This window comes from Echeneis naucrates, chromosome 11 (genome assembly GCF_900963305.1).
Source record: "Echeneis naucrates chromosome 11, fEcheNa1.1, whole genome shotgun sequence".
NCBI lineage: Eukaryota > Metazoa > Chordata > Actinopteri > Carangiformes > Echeneidae > Echeneis > Echeneis naucrates.
Genome location: NC_042521.1, coordinates 19,837,625 through 19,859,154, shown reverse-complemented (window position 1 = coordinate 19,859,154; position 21,530 = coordinate 19,837,625). Strand labels below are relative to the sequence as shown.

Sequence of the window (21,530 nt, the reverse complement as noted above, 5' to 3'; positions counted from 1 at the left end):
GTATCTGAGAGGAAAAGAACTGTACAGGTTTTGAAAAACTTGAGGTATTTTCCTCGGTCACCTGCTGAGAGGTCATTTTTAGACTTTTATGGTAGCTGTTATGGAAGCTTATGGAAGCCAAATCCTGTAAAACCTCCAAGTATCTGCGGGTGTTTTTAGCAGTAAAATACCTCCACATTCTAGTTTTCAGCGCACGGTTAAATCTTTCAAACACCGAAGCTTTCAGTTTGCTGGCCGTGGCAAAATGTTTTACCTTGTGTTTCTTTATCAGCCTCTGGAAATTCTTGTTGAAAAATTCTTTACCAGAGTCCGTTTGTAACTTTTCCAGGGTCCGGCTCTCTTTAAAAACAGATTCAAAAGCCTTCGCAGTCTCCGAGGCACTTTTATTCTTTAAAACTCTCACGTAGGCCTTTTTGGAAAATACATCTATGACCGTCAAATGATAACGATAACTGTCGTTGCGCTCGGCCAAAGCCTGCATATCGCAGAGATCGGCCTGAAAGTGAACCATCGGTCGTGACACAAACACTCTATTCCTAGGAAAATTTACACTGACCGGCTTATGCAGAGTATAAGCATCCTGCTCTGATAGAAATTCTTTAACTTTTTTCTTGCAAGGCTCTGTGGAGTCTGTCCGCTCCTCCAAAGCTGCCCGGGTGAACCGGGTTATAATATGCTTTTTCCATGACACTTTTCTCAGACATATTAACACCTGTGCCTCTTCAGAGTTTATGAAAAAAATCAGCAAGACTCTACTTTTTTAATACAACTTTTATTTTTCATAAAGCATCAGAAATACGTTGCAAATATATGAAGGTTCAAAATACATTGAAAATATATGATGGATCAACACACACACACATTATAATATTTAAACTTCGAGGCTGTACAGGGTGGTCCTCATCACCAAGGCTCCAATGGTGGCTCTAATAACACAGTGCAGCTTCAGCAATTCACTCGAGATGTGTGTAGGCACACTGTTTTCTACACGTCGATTTATATCTACAATCAAAGCATATATCATAAATAGATGATCCACATTGTCATAATTCATCTCTCTGATCAGTTCATCAAATGCTTCGGGTAATGACTGTTCATCCATGAATTGCGAGGCAACCGTGATGAGTAAACCCCACAAGGGTCCTGCGTGACTTCGAACCGAGTCCAACCTCTTTCCCATTTCATCTACACGATTATCATTTGTTGTGTTTTCAATCACCCCTTCTAAAATAAAGACTAACCGGCCGGTAGTCCATTGACCCTCCAAATATGCCATCAGTTTTCCACAATAATCCCCCATTTCTTCAACTCTTCTCCGCCGTTCCACAGGGTGAAGGCTTCTTCGATACTTTTCCACTCCAGAGCGTTTCCTTTTTCAACCAGTTTATCATACAGGTCGGCGATTTTCTTGTTCATGCGTCTTTTGAATTTTTTGAATCATCGAGAAAGGCTTCTGCCAGACCTTGGATCCTCTCACCCGACACGTGGATGGAGTGATTTTTCAAGGCCGCAGCAATGGCGGGAATAAATTTATCCATCCAAAGTCTCTCGTTCACCTGCTCAAAGTACTTCAGGTAGAAGTAGTCCGGCACATCCTCCAGACACTCATGCTCCCTCTGACTGGGGTGACCGGTGATACAGCTGTATCAGATTTCCGAACGAAAAACTGAGATGACGTGGTTCATCAGATGAGACACCACAGCTTTCACTGTGTTCAAAAGAACGCCGTCGGGGAGTTTGGCGGCGTTGCATAAGGAGCGATCCAGGTCAGATGTCTTTTCCTGCGAGACCGCAAAGTCAGCGTCCCAGGAGGACGAGGACTCAGTGGGCAGACCGTTGTGGGTATGAAAGACATGATTTTATCTTCTTGTTCTCGTTGTTCTATTTAAAGTACGGTTGAGGGGAGGCGGAGTTACTCGTACGCCGTGTTAGCCATGTAAGCTTGTTGGAATTGGTCGGGAGACCCTAGTAAGTAACCCCTTCACAGGGAGAAAACACAACTTTCAGATGATTTAAAACAATGATTTAAAACCATTGTTTTGTACTCCCTCTTTGTAGAGAGAAAAACTCTGTGAATATCATCCTTTTTTTAAATACATACTCAATCTGCCGCCATTCTGCTTGTCCCCACCCTCTAATGATCTGATTGGTTGTGACCTCATCGCCAGAGGCATGGAAACACTAGGGGAGTGGTTGCGAGCGGGAAACGCTCTCATTGGTCGAGAGGGGAGGGGTCAAAAGTTCAACTAAGATCAAAGGACCTGTCAAGTTTGACGAGAAGGTGTACATATTACTCTCTGATGTTTATAATTTGAAGAAACATGTCAAAGTAATATCTGCCTCACTCAAGAGAAAGAATGCTGGCCATCTTGCCTTGAAGTCGTCCCATTGGCTCCTTAAAATTACTTCTAGTCTACGGTATGAAAATGTTTTCCCCTTTTTTAATCTTGATCATGTCCCTATTTGTTCTCTTCACATAGAGAGAAGTTCGATTCTGAGCTTTTCCAGGCTTGTATCAGATTCCCCAATGGGATGTGGGGGGCAGTAGTTCACTTCTGACCAACGAGGTTTCTTGATGGCAGCTGCAGGACTTGCCTTGCCCTCTGGCTTGTTCTTCAGGAAATTGACCATCACTTCAGTGCAGCCTTGTCTTCTCAGCAGGGTGCGGTACATGGCAAGCTTATTTACCAAACTTGCCTTCCATCTGGCATGTCCAGTTAGACAACCTTTCTCAGTCCAGCAATGATGCTTTGATACAAGGGCCTTTGCCACAGTGTTGAAGTCCTGGCCAGTGCAGTACACTTTCACAATTTCTTGTATAAGGGCCTCAAGAATGTTTGACTTTAGTTTTGGATCAGAAATTAGCTGGGTGCCATTCTCGCATTTCCTCTCTTTTTTAACTCTAAGTTTTAACTCTGAATCATAAAAAAACTTGGTCACAGGAAAACTCACAGGCCAAGATCAGATGCAAAATTGGATGAGGACAGAATATCTGTGTCAATAGACCCAGATGACACTGACGAAGATCCGGGTGAAAGTGGAAGGCGAGCTAGTGGATGACTGACAGAGGCCTCAGCCCCTTGGGAACTCTTTATCCTGATTACTTTAATTGTCCCCTGTCTTCGAGTTCCTCCACTCTTGTGAGGTTTGTGAATGTATTTCTGAACTGTTCATCCATGAACTGAAGTCTGAAGGTACAGTCTCTTTACCTTCTGAACCACTTCTTCAACAGTTCCAGGGAAACCATCTTCCCACATCAGTCTTTGGGACTTTTCAGCATCCAAGATAACTCTAAGCACTTTGAAGGCAGACATGGCAGATCTTGATCTGTAAAGAAAGCAGAATAGGCCGGATGTAGTGCTTACTGAGACTGCATGCATGTTGATTAGTGGGGCTGACCCCAAAAACTTGAAGTTTAGCCTAATGTTCAAGCTTACATTAAACTGCATGTTCCACATTATGGGCAGTGATTGTGTTGCAATATTTTCTGTTTAATAAAAGTTGGCATGTGCCACTGTTTCATACGTTGGTGTGCGGTAAGTGTTTTACTGCTGTTGTCGCACACACACACACACACACACAGTCTGACATGTAGCTGGCAATAAAATTAAAATGAAATTAGTCCTTGCCTTATTTTTTCTTTTATAGATGTTCAAGGCAGAAACCAGGTGCAGTAGGTGGATCAAACAGATTTTCTAAAAAATTTAAACACAGCGGCTAGAAAAAGGGAATCACAATTCATATAATTAATTTAATTCATTTTATCAATGTGCTTTGTGGCCCCCCCAAAGAAATACGTTTTTATCCGAGTTGTGGTGCATCATTACATGCCTAGTAGTAACTAATTATAGTGTACATTATAATCTCAGCAATACAGACAGCATGCAAATCAGAAGGGGAAAACATGAACTAGGACAACTGGGGGAGCCAATTCTGCCAGTTGTGATCCTCCACCCCAACATATCACAGCAACCACCACCGATGAAACCAACCTTTAACAATAATGTGCCTTTTTTAGGTTATCATGTGGCTTGTTCCAACTCAGTAATCACTCAATGGATAAACATTCATCAGTTCATCAAGTCCAAGAAGTTTCATCGTTTTGAGGGTTGGTCTAGTGGAAAGGCTCTGTAGTGCTCATTGTACTAAGCACACAACACATTCACAATGAGGAACAACTTATCATCGATGACACACATTTGAAAGGTTTCTGCAAACTCGTAATCCAGATTCTGACCAATGAACAACTATCATACCCTTACTGCATGCAACCCCACAGCTTGATGCTTTCTTGGCTAAATGCACTTCATGTGTGTCAGGGTACTTCTGCCCAATAGCCTGAGCCATTTCATCTTTCACCACATCTATTGGGACTTTGAATACATCAGAAACTTCTAGGGAAGATTTAACATGAGATGGAGAGTTCAGATGGAAAGCTATCATCAGCTGATGTTTTGAAGCCAAGGTCAGAGGTATGTTATTAAAGCAGCTGCTATGTTTAACAATCTGCTTAAAAAATTGTGTTGGGCTTCAAAGTGTATTGCCCAATGACAGACAAGAGGGCCAAAAGCACGGATAATGAGAGGGTAGTGTTCCACATAGTGGTGCATAGGGAGAAGTTTGATATCAGGAAACTGTTCTTGATATCTTTGCCTGTGCTCAATAATTTTACTTTCAAGGTACGAAATGGATTGATCATATTGTACGGGCGCAACAACAAGTTCAATGATTTCTTTCAAACCCATGAGGACAAACCATGCTGGCTCACCCTCTGGTGCACCCTATCAGAAATGGAAGCAACCTCAACAATGCCCAATCATAAAATCAAATGAGAGACATGACTGTTTGCTGAAAGCTTCTTTTTCACAATAAGAGCATGAAAACAGCTGCTTCGTATCAAAGTCCAAAGTGGGACAGTTTTGTATACCTTGATTAAAAAAAAAATGTGTAGTGCACATTGTGCAGTATAAAGTTTATTTATCACTCACTTACGACCCCGTGATGTAAAATCAGAAACACCCGAAGCCTTTGTCTAAGTAAAGCAGCGTGGTGAACGTCATGTCATGACAGTCTGTTAGCGTACTGCTGTCTATTGGTTCTATTGGTTTACATTCAATTTATAGAGAAAACACTTACTCTAAACACATAGAAATTTGATAACATGAAATAAAATCAATAGCATGGTATATCACAAATTATGAGGTACTTTTAATCCTTAGAGGATTCAGGTCTGGAAAGGTCCTTAAAGAGTGGTAATGTCACATTGGATAATCACATCAGAACTGGAAAAATACATCTCAGCTATACTATGGGCAAGAGAATTGTACTTTAGATTAGGATTCTTGAAAACTTTCCTAGTATTGACACATTGGTTACATAGTGATTATATATATCGTTCCATGATATTTTAAACATTCTTTAATGAGTGTAGTTGATTAGTTTCCAGTTCTGCTTGGTGTGTGAGGTGATTTATGGCTGGCGCCTGTGTTTTATCTCTAGGCCCCCCCACCTTTTGGTATGAGAGGATAGGAGAGTGTTGCAGTTGAAGATAATGTTCTCCTTGATGAGCTGAGTGCTTTCGTGGTGTGAACACCACAGGATAGTGTCTTGATAGAGCTCAAGATACCTTATTACATTGTTTGTTGAGAGGTCAATCCCAGGTGATAGTTGTTGCCACGTCCATCCAGTGTCACTCGGTGGGGGTTTCATGCATATTGTTTGTTTCCTGTAGGAGAGGGGTTCATATGCAGCTTTCCTGAGCCAACTGTAAATTACTTTTGCACCTTTACAGCCTCAAGGCTCAATGCTGAGGACTTTGTTGGTGTTGGACATTCCTTTAGTTTCTGTTTTAGGTCCAAGTGATAATTTTATGAGGTGGTGTGGGCTTAGGAGGCTTTCCTTAGTGACAGAGCCTCCCCCATGCCCTTACCTTGACTTGCTTATCTCATCTTTGCCATCCAGAGTCTGCTACATGAATGATGTCTTTGCAAAGATACCACAAGATATAGGGAGGTTGTTTGCTGATGATGGAGCCCTGTGGAAGAGAGGCAGGAATATGGACTATGCAAATGGGAAAGTGCAAAGAGCAATTGATGAGGTGGTGGAATGGGGATATGAGTGGGGGTGCAGATTCTCAGTAGAAAAGACTCAGACATTATTTTTTACAAGGAGGAAAGTGAAAGAAGGCCTGAAGCTAAAAATGTATGAAAAGGAAATAGAATGGGTAGAAATATCAAGTTCTTAGGAGTGCTCTTTGACACTCGACTAACTTGGTCAAGACAAATGTAAAAAAGTAATAAATGTGATGAGGTGTCTTACAGGTAGCAACTTGGGCGCAAGGTGTTCAGCCCTTAAAAGAATATTAAGAACATTAAGCTGGATGCCAGCCACCGTAAAACAACAGAAAGAATAGTCATGAATAGTGAAGTTGGTGGGCATTTCAGAATCCAAACTTGACTCAAAAACCACGCCATTCACACACGCACATCCTCGCGTGGAGGGGTGGGGGATGACAACAACAGACAGTGTTCGTGTGTGTACGCGTTCGCTTGTCTGTTTGTTACTGTGGCTGCAGCCGTGCAGAGTACGGGACACAGGTGATTCACTTGCTGCTGCTGCTGCTATAGATAGAGTGCACAAGCAGCAATAAATACTCGCTTCTGAACCGGGACCCAGTGCAGTAGTACAGGTGCATGCGTGGCGTGGCGGTCTAGTGAGAGTCCAGTCCCTGCAGGAGGGAATTCATTGTTTTGAATGTGTTTTATGTTGTAATATGTTATTGTAAAAGTCCAGCCCAGGAATGATCCAAGTTTCAATGATCCAACAATGATCCAATGATCCAACATTTTTGAATGTTCTTCTTTTAAATTATAACTGGTCTGGCCCTTTTAACTGTCAAGCTTTTATCATTGTCACTGGATAAATCTAATGAAATATAGAGTAATTTATTTATTTTATATTTTATATTTTTATATTTTATATGTCCAAGTGTTACTGCCCCTTGAGGCACCTAAAGCCTTGAGGCCACAGCTCCCCGTGGCAGCTTCAGCGATAAAAGTTTTGAACATAGACCACTCAAATTCAATGTCCCCAACCTCCGCAGGGATGCTAGAAAAGCTCCACTGGAGATGGGAGTTGAAGGTCTGTTGGACAGAGGCCTCCTCAAGACGTTCCCAGTTCACCCGCACTACACGTTTGGGCTTGCCAGGTTTGTTGTGAGTCTTCCCCCGCCACCTAACCCAACTCACCACCGGGTGGTGATCAGTTGACAGCTCGACCCCTCTCATCACCTGAGTGTCCAACACATGCGGCCTCAGATCAGATGACACGATCACAAAATCGGTCATTGACCTTTGGCCTAGGGTGCTCTGGTACCAAGTACACTTATGAGCATCCTTACGCTTGAACATGGTATTCGTTATGGACAGTCCATGACTAGCACAGAAGTCCAACCATTGCTCGGGTTCAGATCAAGAAGGCCATTCCTCCCAATCACGCCACCCCAGATGTCTCCATCACTGCCCCTGTGCACGGTGAAGTCCCCCAATAGGACTATGGAGTCCCCTATTGGAACCCCATACCTGATTCAAGGTCTCCAAGAAGGCCAAATACTCCGAACTGCTGTTTGGTGCATACACACAAAAAACTGATTTTTCTCCCCCACAACCCTGAGGTGTAGGGAGGCGACCCACTCATCCACCGGGGAAAACTCCAACGTAGTGGCACGCAGCCAGGGGCATGTGAGTGAGAAAGTGCCACATTGCTTTTCCGGGCTGTGCCCAGCTGGGCTTTGTGGCGTGCTCGATGATGGGCCCTCTTTCCGGGCCTGGCTCCAGTCGGGGGCCCCAGGCTTCCTGTAGGCAGGGTCACTGTTTTCTTCCCTCATTGTTCCATGGAATCTTGTGAAGTAGCACTGAGCATACTATAGGATAATGGTCACTTCCTACTGTTGTTTCTGTTACCACTGCCCAACTACTTACCGCAGCTAAAGAATTAGGCACCAGTGTGACATCTATAACAGATTCAGAACCTGGTGTTATATTAATCCTTGTTCCTGACCCATCATTTAGACAAACTAAACCTCTTTCGTCAATCAGTTCTTCAATAGTCCTGCCATTTAAATCTGTATAATCACCGTGAACTGTGAGCATTTAAATTAACACACCAAATCACTCTACTGTTTTTCAGTTCTGGGATCTTGAGTCATTCTTCCAAGTTTAGTCTTTTACACGAGTTGTAGTAGTTAATAATCGCTACTTCCTCACTTTTCTCCCATATCCCCACAGCCACAAACCCTTGCTCCTCGCCTCTATCAAGAACTCTGTGTGGAATCCCTTGCTTTACAAATGTAGCACATCACCCACCCCCTCTGTTTGTTCTGTCCCTCCTCACCACTGTGTATTTGCTAAGAATAAAATCTAGAGCTGGCTTTAACCAGGTTTCTTGAACATATTTGATGTCAGGCTTGACAAACATTCCTTTAATGAAATGCTTAAATTCTTGTCCATTAGCTAACAAACTTCTTGCATTCCACTGTTGGAGGAGTAAAATGATTATTATTAATCAATCCATGTTGCTTCTTGGCTTGAATGAGTTGCAAGATCATCCCTTTCATCTTCCCACGTCAGTCCCACTAGTCCAAGGTGGTTTGCCACTTCCTTAATAACCAACCGAATTTTTCCACTTTTTGACTTTGCTTCAGCCGTACTATTAATGACTCCAGCAATGAATGTTATCAAGGCCATTTTGGCCATATACACTCTATCACTTAAGTTTTGGTCTTCTCTCTCTTCTCTGATTCTTCTTGTTCTTTGTTCTGCTCTGTTGACATTCTCACAGCCTCTGTATATGTAATTCTCCTCTCTGCTCTTATTTTTTGGATTTGGTTCTCCTGTCTCATCACCTCACACCCCACATACACCACACTATGTGCTCCACCACAGTTGCAGCATTTTGGTTGCACTCCCTCCTGTTGTGAGGTCCGAAGAAAGAGGGGGTGGAGATTCCAATCCCCCACACCCCTCAAACTTCTAAGAGACTATTGCCTCCAACAGAGATTTCTCAGGTCTCTGTTAAGTGCCATCCTGGACCCTTATCTGAACCTGGCATCTGGAGACCCTGCTTTCCCAAGACAATAGATTGCAGTCAGTGCCAAAAATCAGCATGAACCTGCTTCATCTCGCAGAGTGATACCCCTTCTCTGACCCTCCACTCAGCCTGACCTGATAACTTTATCAGGCAGTGAACGCAAATTGCCGCTCTGGAATGCATCCATACTCATAAGGCCACCAGGGCTGATATAAGAAATAGGATACTCTGATCAAGTAAGACTTGAAGACTTCTCTGCAAAAGAGGACTTCGTAGCTGTTCAAACCATTTTTCTATGAGCTAATTTGGCAGAGATAGGACTTGCACCGAATAATGAACTACTCTAATCACGCAGCCACTTGAATTCCACTCATAAATGTCTGAGAAAGAGAAAAAGAAAGACACTTCATACACTGTCCATAGCCACGTCTCTGATTTTCCACAGCCAGTCAACATATGCAGGAAAATCATCTTTTCTTAGTTCATTTGTTTGTGTACTCTGTGATGTCGTGGTTGCCTAATAACCATTTAATTGTGTTTTACAGTGAATCAGATAAAACCATGTCCACCGAAGTAACCACAACAAGCAGAGAAAACTGTACTTATCAAATGATACATTATCCTTGTTTTACATATAACTCCAAACTTGGGTGAATGAAAGGTGTAGTTAAAATTCAAACACCGCCCTTGCTATGCCCTGAAGCTTAAGGGAGAAATTAATTTGGACCAAATTCACGCCGACAACCAGACCACACCCATGGGTCGGCCTCCAAATAAAAGTAGTCAAAATTAAATTTTTCTGAGTCTTGGTGGAGTTCTGGGGAAGTTCTGAAGAGGAGAGCTTCCCCAGGAGACCTGATGAAGCAATAACAACCACAACAGAAAAAGTCTCAGGAGTCAGAATTTAGCCCCTAAGCTACAGGGGCTAAGTTCCAAGTTGAAGCTGAAGCTGCTGCAGACCGGAACAAGTTTGGCTGCACGGCACTCAGCCTCCAGCGTCTCGAGTTGCCGTGGTAACCAGGGCCTCTAGTCTGTTTTCATCAGGAAACAGAAGAAAATTTCGGATATCAACATAATGACCAATCCAATCGCACAAAAGACAACACTGCCACTGAAGAAGGATGAGCCAGACCAGCAGCCACTTCAGCCGAGGACCAGTCTAGCTTGGGAGACCACAACAAAGGACCTCGACGCGGCCGCTCTCGTCGGGCATCTGCTCTTTGCATGAGCAGTTGAGTCGTCTACCAAGTTAGGTGGTGTTTATCTGCTTCCCAAGCAGGTTGTTCTGAATGGTGAGAGGCATGGCTATTAGACAACAGTGAATCAAATTTTAGTTTTAGAGCTCTCCTTCCTCAGACAGACTCCCCCTCGTATTTTCGATCTGCCATTCATTCGCCCAAATACTCAAGAATAACCAGCCCGAAATTATCATTGTTATATCATGCCATTCCATTTACATATCCAAGCTCATCTAGTTTCATCTAGTTTATGCTTTGACTTGCACCTGTATATAATGAGTATGTTTTATTTCCCTTTTTTTTAATTAATAAAACCCCCCATAAATTAAGTCATTGTTACACTCCTTCCTTCAGTAATTGTTATTAAGTCAATCCACAGTAAAGAACATTCCTTCTAGATTGAGATTTGACATTTTCCATACTCGTGATTTCCTCCACATCTGACACATCTTCTTTGCTCCTCACAAAATTTACATATTTCCAAACCTTTGACAGTTGTAACATCTTAATGGTTTCGGCACATTCTTACTGGATAGCTCATGAACCCCAACAACACCTTCTTTGGCACAGTTTTTTCATCAAATTCAATCACCACAGTTTCACTGTCCCTTTTTACCCCCTCTTTTGTAGTTTTCATACTTTGTATGCTCATTATTTTTCCTCCTTTCATGCTACTCTTTAGCTCATCCATTCCCACACTCAGTGAAACTCCTGTGATAGCTCCTTTGCAACCACCTTCATTTCATACTCCCACTCTCCCAGAATTTTCCACCTTGTATTTCCTGTTTTCTTTCAGGCCGAGTGCTTTTTCAACTTGCTCATTTGCACATTTAACAAACATATTGCCATCACTGAAGATTTTTGCATGCTCAATCTCTTTGAGCTTGTTAGCCAGCGTTAACACAAATGTTTATGTCCTTGGTTTCCATTTGTTGGTCCACTCATTTGCCCCATATTCTCTTCCTCCCTACTTTCCTAAAAATCCATTCCAGCCAAACTTCCTGCATCTGACCCATTGATAGAGCAGTCATGCCCACTGGCTGTCCACACAGGGTCTTCTTGATTTGAAATTTGGGAATTTCAAATAAACACGGCAGCACATTTCGCCGTGTAGCGTATTCTCATTCGCTTTCAACTGATGATGATGCCGCCATCCGCCTTCCGGCACTCCAAGACGTCCAACCTGTGGCAGGATAGAGTTGCTTATTCTTTATGTAATTCACCATTGATTGTAATAAGTGCCGCTGGCCACTGCCAGTGAGGTGTGCCGGTATAAAAGCGGCAGTCCTCCCACCGGTTCTTCCTTTTTGTGCCCCCGTCGTTGGCTCTGTGTCCACTTCCGGGTCAGAGGTCGTTTGGCTCGACAGGTATGGCTGCATGTTGCTTCATCTCATTGATCTCATTGATCGTTTGCGTTTGTCAATTTGTTTAAAGCATTGGTGTTGTAGGGCCACTGCCTGTGTCCTGTGTTTGTTTGGCTGTGAAAAGTGTCCTCTCTCTTTGCGGTATGGTTGATTCCATCAGGTGGCTAATGCTAGTGTGGTCGCAGTTAAAGCGCTCATGGCTGTCTAGAGTCCTCTCTCCCTCCCTCCTCTCATGTGGGTGTGTGTCCGTTGGTGCTAAAAGGGTATGTATGTGTGTCACAGTATGCACCGCATCGTGTTCAGTGTATTTAGCTATGCTAATAGCTTTTTCTGGGTTAGGTGTTTCTGTAATCAAATCAAATCAAATCAGATTTATTTGTATAGTGCCAAATCATAACAAAGTTACATCAAGGCACTTTACATATAGAGCAGGTCTAGACCAAACTCTTTATAAATTTATTTAAATAGACCCAACAGATCCCCTGATGAGCAAGCATTTGGCAAGGAAAAACTTCCTTTAAGAGGCAGAAACCTCGAGCAGAACCAGGCTCAGGGGGGGCGGCCATCTGCCTCGACCGGTTGGGTTGAGAGTGGGGGAGAGAGAGAGAGACATAGGCATTGGGGAGGGGGGGTGTAGGCAGGAACAAGTTCATGGAGTTGAGCTGTAGTACAGAATTCATGAAGTATGGGACCAGCAGGTGTTGCAGGAACATGGGATGGCGATGAGTCACCACCTGCAGGAAGAGGACAGGGAGAGAGAGGAGAGGACCTGGGAGAGACAGAGACTTTGGCAGAACATGGTTAGTAAATGCAGTATAAATGCTTAGAACTGGGTAAAACTGTGGTGTTTGTTTTTTTTTAAGAAGGATGGTTCTTATAGAGAGAGAGAGACTCAGTCCTTCCCCCAGCAGCCTCGGCCTATAGCAGCATAGCTAAAGAGTAGAGGACTTGAACTTTTTAACTATAAGCTCTGTCATACAGGAAAGTTTTAAGCCTGGTCTTGAAAATTACTAACCGATGTAACCGGACCGATACTGGAAGTTGGTTCCATGGAAGAGGAGCCTGATAACTGAACGATCTGCCTCCAGATTTACTCTTGGAGACTCTAGGAACCACAAGTAAACCTCCATCTAGAGAGCGGAGTGGCCTGCTAGGACAGTAAGGAACTATGAGCTCTCTGAGATATGATGGAGCTTGGCCATTAAGAGCTTTATATGTTAACAGAAGGATTTTGAATTCTACTCTATATTTTACTGGTAGCCAATGAAGAGCAGCTAACACAGGAGAGATATGATCTCTTTTCCTAGTTCCTGTTAATCGTGCAGCAGCGTTCTGAATTAACTGAAGGCCTTTTAGAGATTTGTTTGGACATCCAGATAGTAATGAGTTACAGTAGTCCAGCCTAGAAGTTACAAATGCATGGACTAGTTTTTCTGCATCATCCTGAGAAAGGATGTTTCTGATTTTCCTAATGTTTCTCAGGTGGAAGAAAGCTGCTCGACTAACTTGTTTTATGTGAACGTTAGCATTGAACGCTAGCATTTTTTTTCATCCTTATGTGTCTACAATACTGTTAAGCACTTTCTCATGTTTTTGTTTTTTATTAATTAATAGAAGCTGTGCTAAGAGGAAAGTCCGGTGGTGAAGAATATAAAAAATAGAAAATAACAGAAACCCTAACAGATGCTGCAAGGAGGCAAATGGTTAACATACTGGTGGCTCACATGATCGATAATCATGGGTATGTATATTTATGTGTTTTTATTTGTGCCATAACTGCAGGCCATTGCATTTTAGATGACTAATTTAATATATCCTCTTAGGCACTGCCCCATTAAAGTAATCCGCAAAGAGTATGCTCTTGGGATAGTGATGCTGTTCCCTTCCCTCAAGGATCCATATTCCAAGAAAGGCTATGTAACAGTCATTATCATTGCTCTCATGACATTTTCATGTACTGTTGTGTTACATAGTTGTTTGCATGTCATTGACCTTTGAATTCTGAGATTCTTCATGGCAACATAACCAAGTTTTAAAAAGCTTAGCAGCAGGCATTGAAGATATACGGAAGTAACCAAATTTAGGAGGGTCTAAGACAAAGAGAGTTGCAATTCAGTTTGTTCAAGAAGGAGGGAAAGTTAATAAGATAACAAGGAGGCAAGCTTAGAAGATGCTAGTGACTAGGAAATGCAGGTGGATTTAGGAGGAGAGCTTGTTGTTCCCCAGGAAATAGCCTGTGCAAAGCTAAGGCCTGATATAATTTTGTGGCCTAGGAGTAGAAGGAGAGTATATTTCATAGAGCTGACTGTGCCGTGGGAGGATTCAGTTGAAGAAGCATACGAAAGTAAAAAGCTCAGGGATGCAGCTCTAGGTAAGGATGCTGAGCAACGACGGTGGAAGGTTAGGATTTGTCCAGTGGAAGTAGGATGTATAGGATTTGTAGCAAGAGCTGTTGTTGCTTTGTTGAAGGAGTTAGGAGGAAGGGGACAGAGTGTGAGGAAAATAGTCAAAGAAATGTCGGATGAGGCAGTATGATCCAGTCAGTGGATTTGGATTAGAAGAAGTAGTCGTAGTTGGGGTCCAGCAAGGGGAGCTCTCAAGATAAACTCTTGGGAGAAGCAGGAGAAGAAATCCAGGAAGGGGAACTGTATGTAAGTGGTGGGTGTGGCCTCTTTGAGCCTTTTTGAGACCGTGTGGTTAGTCCAGGTGAGTTGGCCTGTATTGGTTTGATTTAACTTGTGCTCTTTTTCTGATTATAGGACTGTTCAAGTGAGTTTGTTTGCTGAATCTGCTCGTGTAGCTTGTCCTTCACCTCCTGCACCCTCTATACTTTCATGCCCCCTACCCAAACCAGGGTCTGTATCCCATCTCTACTTTTATCTCCACCTCATATTTCTCGCTCCTACCCAAATCAGGGTCTGCATCCCCACCCCACTTTCACTGGTGAGAGACTGGTAAGAGGTCAGAGTAGTTGACAGTAGTACAGTTTGAGATAGTTGGCATGAGGAGTGGTGATGGCTGCCGTTAGGCGGGTGACACGGGGATGCCAGTGATCACTGTCTAGCCTCCTGGATGTGTCATGGGACTAACTCGACGAAACACCGTTGAAAGGAGGTTCCCACCTGACGACCTCAAAGACATGTTAGCTATCACTGCTCACTGGGCTAATTAGATATTGTCTTTAGGGCACAAAGGGCAGTTTGTTAGTCACTGAGTGTGGTCCATTTTTTTTGTAGCACAAGTTTCTTGTGTTTACTCTGAAAGGACACGAGTTGAACATAACGCACTTAGTTTTTGTCATTTCAGTAACATTTCTGTGATGCTGTATGCAACGCAGGATACATTTCTTGGCAGCTGAAAACAGTCCAAAGAAAGAATCAGCTCTTGCATCAACTGCAACGCTACCAAAAGGCTCAACTGCCTTCAGAGAGTTCTGTGTGCTGTACAAAATGATCAGCTGGTTTTTGGAGATATTTTGAGCTGACTGTGATTTAAACTAAATATATTTTATTTATTTATTTTTCTAACTGATTATTTTATTATGCTTTTTTGGTGTGTTTTTCTTTTCTACTTGTTTGTGAGCAAATAAAGGTATTCTAAAAACTCAAAAAAAGAAAAACTGAGCAAACTTCCGTTGCTCTCTCTCTACCCCCAACCAGTCGAAGCAGACGGCCACGCTATATAAATAAATATGATTTGATTTGTTTAAAATAAAACCTACTTCGGGTCAGAGTGTATGTCTGGTTCAGGCCATAGCTGTTCTGTCAAGCAGGGAGTGGAAGAGCAGCCAGCCAGCAGTCCTCGGTTTAAATGAATATCAATCATTCTTCCCAGGCTGTGTACCACCCCTCTGTCACCTCTGGGCTGCGATTGGTTCATATGAGATCAACCTTCCAGAGAGTTGTGAAAGCTGTTGTATCAGTGTCCATTCACTGAGAACAATGAGGCCAAATAACTAATGAGCTGTGTCTGGGCTGAGGTGTCCCTCTGACTCAATTCGCAGAATGGCTTTGGAGATGACCAGCAACCATCCATGGACCAATTGCTGGACCAAGGAATCCAAGGAATAGCAATGCTTTAAGAATAACAACAGAAAAAACAAAAACAGAAATCAAGCTTTATCACCAAAGAAAAAACATTGTAGGGAATACAGGAGAGGACAACTTTCTAGTTGTATTACTCGTTTTTATTTTATTGAGAGTTCAAGGTTAAGAAGCTTTAACATCATGATGGCTATAAGGAAGAAAACTAAAACAAAACGAGAAGTTTTTATCACCTTCCTGACAGCATTCATCTGTTTGAGTAAGTATGGTTCCACTTTTTCTTCAGTAGCTTCATTCAGATGATGGAATTCAGGTTAATCTACATTGACTTTGACTTTCAGTGAAATGGGACACAGTTAAATAAAAATTATTCATGATACAGCTTCCACACTGAAACGCATCATCACAACGATCATCATCAAAACTGATTCGTTGCTGAATATCCAATTAGTCCTCATCCAAGCAGCTAGTGATATGATTTCTAAACTACAGTATCTTGCAGAATTTTTTGTCTATCTGGTGTGAATCACGGACGTTTTCTGCTCTGTCCCCATTTACCTAATCAAGTATCTGTTAAAAACAATGAAAGATCAGTTCTGCTGAGTCCAGATGAAACTGTTGACAATGTCTACATGTGTGTTTATTGGGACATTGTGTATTCTTTCTGGCAGAGGGGCAACAAAAACACAGATCTGGTAAGACTTTACCAGCAGTGTAATAGTGTACATTTAAATGTTTTACACTCTAAATATTAAATAACTTCCTTTAGTTGTCCAGAACTAAGGGTGACTGACTTATGAACATTTATCACCTTAATAATAACATTTAATAATTAAACTGGAATTAACGTCCCAGTATCCAAATGTGAGTTAAATGCCTTTGTCTAACCAGCACTTGATTCCTTCCAAAAAAAGTGGAAAAGGCAGTTATTTTAACTTATTTTAACTGCAGTTGTTTCAAGCTACTTTGATCAAGAATATATAAACTTTAATCAAGAATATTTTATTTGGCGATAATAGAGCCGTTTTGAATGAAAAGGTGAGCACAGCAGATGCTGTAGGAGGGTTTGTGTTCAAGTCCACCAATACAAAGGAGTTAGAGTCAGTGGCCTCTGACCTTCAGGAGGGGGATGGGTTTTGGATCATCCTGGTCAGTAGAATAGTGTGGAGGGGCACACCATGAACACAATAGACCTCACAGACCATCAATTTTCACTGACCTGACCCTCATATCCTCATCTCCATAACACTGCACTTAGTCTGTGCTGAGATTAAGACCTGATTAAAGATATGTGAGTATACGTTAATCCCCCAACAGCTGCCCATGAATATGCCCTCAACAATCCCCAATCCGTCTATCAAGTCTCCTCACACCATTTCCATGATAGGCTGACAGAAATACCCAACACAGCAGGAGCACAAAAGGCTGGTGATGACAGGTGTTTTCTGCAGTGTGAACACAAGCAGCAAATGTCTCAATCTGCGGAGTGTTTTGGTTCCTTCCAAAAGGATTTAGCAATTCAGTCGTGCAATTATAAGACTAGACGACATTAAAGTTTGTCTTGAAAAGCTGTCAAACTATGGCTTTATGGATTTTAACTCATTTGGCAAGTGAAATGATCTGAATACATGCAATCATATTCACATGAGCAGTTTATTTCAAGTCCATAAAGTGACCATGAGTAGAACGTCATGACTCCCAAACTATTATAAGCTATGTTCTAAGTTCCCATAGCCATGTATATTCGCACAAAAACTGAAGTTAAAAAAACAGCACGGTCAAAATGAAACATTCACCATAGTCAACAGAAAAAAAAAATCAGCAATCAACAAAGGGGGAAGAGACAGAAATGTAATGTGCATGAAAAACAGGGAAAAAAAATTATAAATGTCTTCACTATTTGATATGCTATCAGAATTTTTTAATTCCACATGGGTAAATACAATGGACACAGTCATAGATGTTTGGATATTTTCCTTCCTCAGAATTAGTACTAACAGAATCAAATACAATTACATTACATTACATCTCTCTAACAGTATAAACAATCAGGCAGGTAAGTCCTCATAATGAGTTACTTGGTTGCTGTCTTGTATCACTATTACTGGCCCATTATTTTCCAGTGACATTTTGCAAGCCGGCAGTAACTGTTTTGCACAGAGAAGACTTGCTGCATCACTTGAAACCTAAAAAGACACCTCCACAGCGTTAGAAATTATTTCTATTGATCAATTTCGTTCTTTCAGTCTATTTAGACCTGCAGTGACCATGTGCACAAGGAAATTATGTAGAAGGGGCCTGAACTTTGAAATCTGTGAAGTTTAGGGTCAGGAATCCTAAACAATAGGAGAGACTGCAAGAGCAGCCGTGGTTAGAGACAAGCTCACCCCTGCACCTATATCCATCCACCTCATCTCTGACTCTCCCATGACCTCTGTGAAGCTTGGTAATGCAAGCACATGTTGTAAAGGGGGCTCCTGACAACCCACTCCTTTCAAAATAACAAATTGTCCTAACTTATTGGAAACAACCCAATCTTGAATGCTATGCATTTAATTACACCCAATACAGATTCAGGTCATTTGAATTTGTAGAGTTGATAAACTATAGATTAATAGATTAGTAAATTAAACTCTTCCAATCTTGTGTTCTTCTGTGTTATCCGACAGTGTTATCATCCACCTTGATCCACAGAGTCTTACCGAGTTTGAGGCTTTAATCTGCAAATTTTTGCAGTATTTCCAGTATTGGTCCAATCACAATTCCAATTTGTCAAAGCACACACAAAGCACAAGTGCCAACAAAAATTTGTTGACACTATGATAAGATGATAAGCCTCAGAAAGATTGAAATCATTACCTTCCCAAATACTCTAGTAAATCAGCAACCAGGATTATGTGGATAATGAATGTATTTTATCTTTATTATGATATTTAGTCACAAATGAAGCCTAGAACTTTTATGATAATATTTAAAGAAAAGAAAAAGTACACTGCGCCAAATCTAGAAGAAGAGCTGTTGTTGTGTCATTACTGGCATTTAAGGCCTTATGGTTAGCAGAACCATGTGTTTGGTAATAGTGACTACAGAATGCAATGCAAGTTCTCCCTTGGGAGCCTTGGCTTTCATTACGAGGCCTGAGGGATGCAATACTGAGGGGGTGCAGGGCTCTATCAGCCTGTCCAGACGTGGTTGACCAGTATCTCTCTCCTGGTTGTTTCTTCCGGGAGGGGGTTCTTTCATTAGAAGGAGAGCAGATATTCATTTCTTGTTCTGTCACATCAGCAAAGCTGATCATGCGTTAGGTTTCATGTAGGGGAAGACCTCTGTTACATTTTCAGACTTGAAAATGGATGGTGATTTTCAGAGGAATTATAGCTGAATGTTGAAATTGTCAAAAATTTCAACATTTGTCTATACGCAATGCCCTGACACATCAGCACATATGATTTAATACTTGCCGCATTTAGCCAGGACAAAGTGGTTAGCATAATCCAATTAGTCTGGGGGATATAGGTTTGTCTTTCATGAAAGATAAAATGAGTGTGTATATATTCTAAATGTGTACTGACAATAAACAACCAAAAAAACACAAAAGGGTCATCTGAACTTCACTGGGAGCAGATATGCGCAAAACAGGACCAGAGTCAAGTTCAGTTTCAAGCTGCTGCTGTGGGGGATAGATGGTTGCTTTTTATGTGGAAGGAAAGTATTGTATTTGGGTGAACAGATGTATGAAGACCACATAGTCGTTCTGATAAGAAATCTTCTAGTTCAAGTGCAACCGCAATTGTTACCGCTTCACAGCTGGGAATGAAAGATGCTGATGCTAAAGGTTCAAAACAATTTGCATATGACAACATGAACACTAAAAAGACTGAAAGAAAGTGGGGATGACCGAGAGCATCACCAAGGTCACAGGGGAGAGGGTGACATAGAGATCTTGTGGCATGGGAAAGTCACCCCAGAGATGGATCTGAAAGGATGGGGAGACAGAAGGGGTGTGGGGAGTTGCATATGAAGGGGCAGATGGTGTCCTTGGGTACATGATGGCTGAAGGGAGGTTTTACTAGAGGTTACTGGGGGTTGGGTACAAATAAGCACCGTCACAACACTATTGTTACAATAGTTCTTTATTTTAATGGAGGGTCCCTTAACTTCACCCCGGAACCCTTTTCCAGTCTTGTCCTCTCCAGCTTGGCTATTGTTTGTTTCTCTCTATGGCTGGATGGTTCAGTGGCATTCAGCTTTAATTGTGGCTCTTCTTCAGTGAAATTGTTGGACGATGCAAAGCCAAAATGCACTATCAATTAAATTAGGTGTTGACCAAAATCAAAGGAGGTCGCCCTAAGGCTTGGTAACAGGAAAAAATTACAGGAAATTACAGGAAGAATAAAATAATTTTGCAGGTTGAAATTTTTGTGAATTTCCACCATTTTACTGTCTTGACAAATCACTCCACATTGAAGGTGACTTTCCACCTTAATCCATGTTAATGTGAGCAACTATAAAATATTCCTATTCCTATCCTATTCAACTTAACAAAGGAGCTGTTTTTTGACTGAATGCTAATACATTTTTCACTTGTGTTTACAACCAACTGCCAGTTTTTTCAGTATAGACCCCAACATTGTATTGCCACACAACCGTTGTTTATACTATTGCCATTGAACTCATAGGTCATTTTGAACCTTTTAAAATGTTCTGAATTTCTCATCAGTGGTGTGACATTTCAAATGCATTCATATATTCCAACCAGAAATGCATTTAGATCTTGCTAAAGCACGTTGGCTAAAACTACAGCCCCCAGTGTTTCACTTTTTTTCAGTGCTGTGTGTCACCATCACCAACCTGGAAGGCAGTTTGTTGAAATTACCTTGTGAGGCAGGGAAGAAAGTGCTACACCTCAGTGAATATAGGGGGAAACAAAAGACAAACAAGGTGCAGAGGTAGGACAAGGGAAGTGGAGCAATTGGAAAAGTGAAGGATGCTGTGTTTTTCCTTACATCTCACTCAAGATTAAGAGAGTCCAGAGGGTTTCTGGGTAGCTCTTCAGAGAAATTGGAATCCAGGTGGGTGGAGGTGTCCGACCAGAGGAGCAAAGATAGGTTACATAGTGATATATTTAAAAAGCAACTCAGCAAATTGTTGCACATTGCACATTGTTGCAGGATTCATCAGTTGTTCATGATGTGACCTAACACGAGCTGTCAAGTGAAATTACACATACATGTGTGCATCCCCTAGATGTGAGTGACACCATCACCAGGGCCCAGAATCAGATTAGTGGCCTAGGCTTCCCCAGCCCGCCACCCAGCGTGCATGAGCACAAGCCCATATTTTTTAGTTTTGGTGCTCCCTGAATTGTACAATGAATGGTCATTGTGATAAAGCCATGAAAACCTGTCTTGTGATGTCTGCAGGTGGCTGTCTGGCCTCGGAGCTGTCTTTTCTGCTCGAACCAAGTGATGTGATCGCAGTGAGGGATCGCCCACTCATGCTTGATTGTCGAGTGCAAGGCGAGGAACCAATAACAGTTACATGGCGTAAAAATGGGGTGGCTTTGTCCTTGTCCACCCCCCCCCGGATGCAAGTGCTAGCAAATGGTACGTTGTTAATCCAGAACTTCCAGAAACGCAGAGAGGGGAGTGATGCAGATATGGGCGAATACGACTGTGCTGTACAGAACCGCTACGGCATGCTGGTCAGCCGTAAGGCTAAAGTCCTTCTGGCATGTAAGTATATGAGTACAACACAGCACAGGAATACTGCACTGTATAACATGTACTTTATAAAAG

General features: G+C 42.1%; 1 protein-coding gene across 1 annotated transcript in view; it reads left to right on the top strand.

The window, feature by feature from the left end:
- The first annotated feature begins 7,505 nt into the window (after window positions 1–7,505).
- The window catches only part of LOC115051473 (immunoglobulin superfamily DCC subclass member 3), a 31,516-nt gene continuing 17,491 nt past the window's right edge, over window positions 7,506–21,530 (top strand). The window contains exons 1-2 of the mRNA XM_029514872.1: window positions 7,506–7,590; window positions 21,156–21,467. Coding sequence (XP_029370732.1) covers window positions 7,506–7,590; window positions 21,156–21,467 — 397 coding nt within the window. The remainder of the gene's footprint in view (window positions 7,591–21,155; window positions 21,468–21,530) is intronic.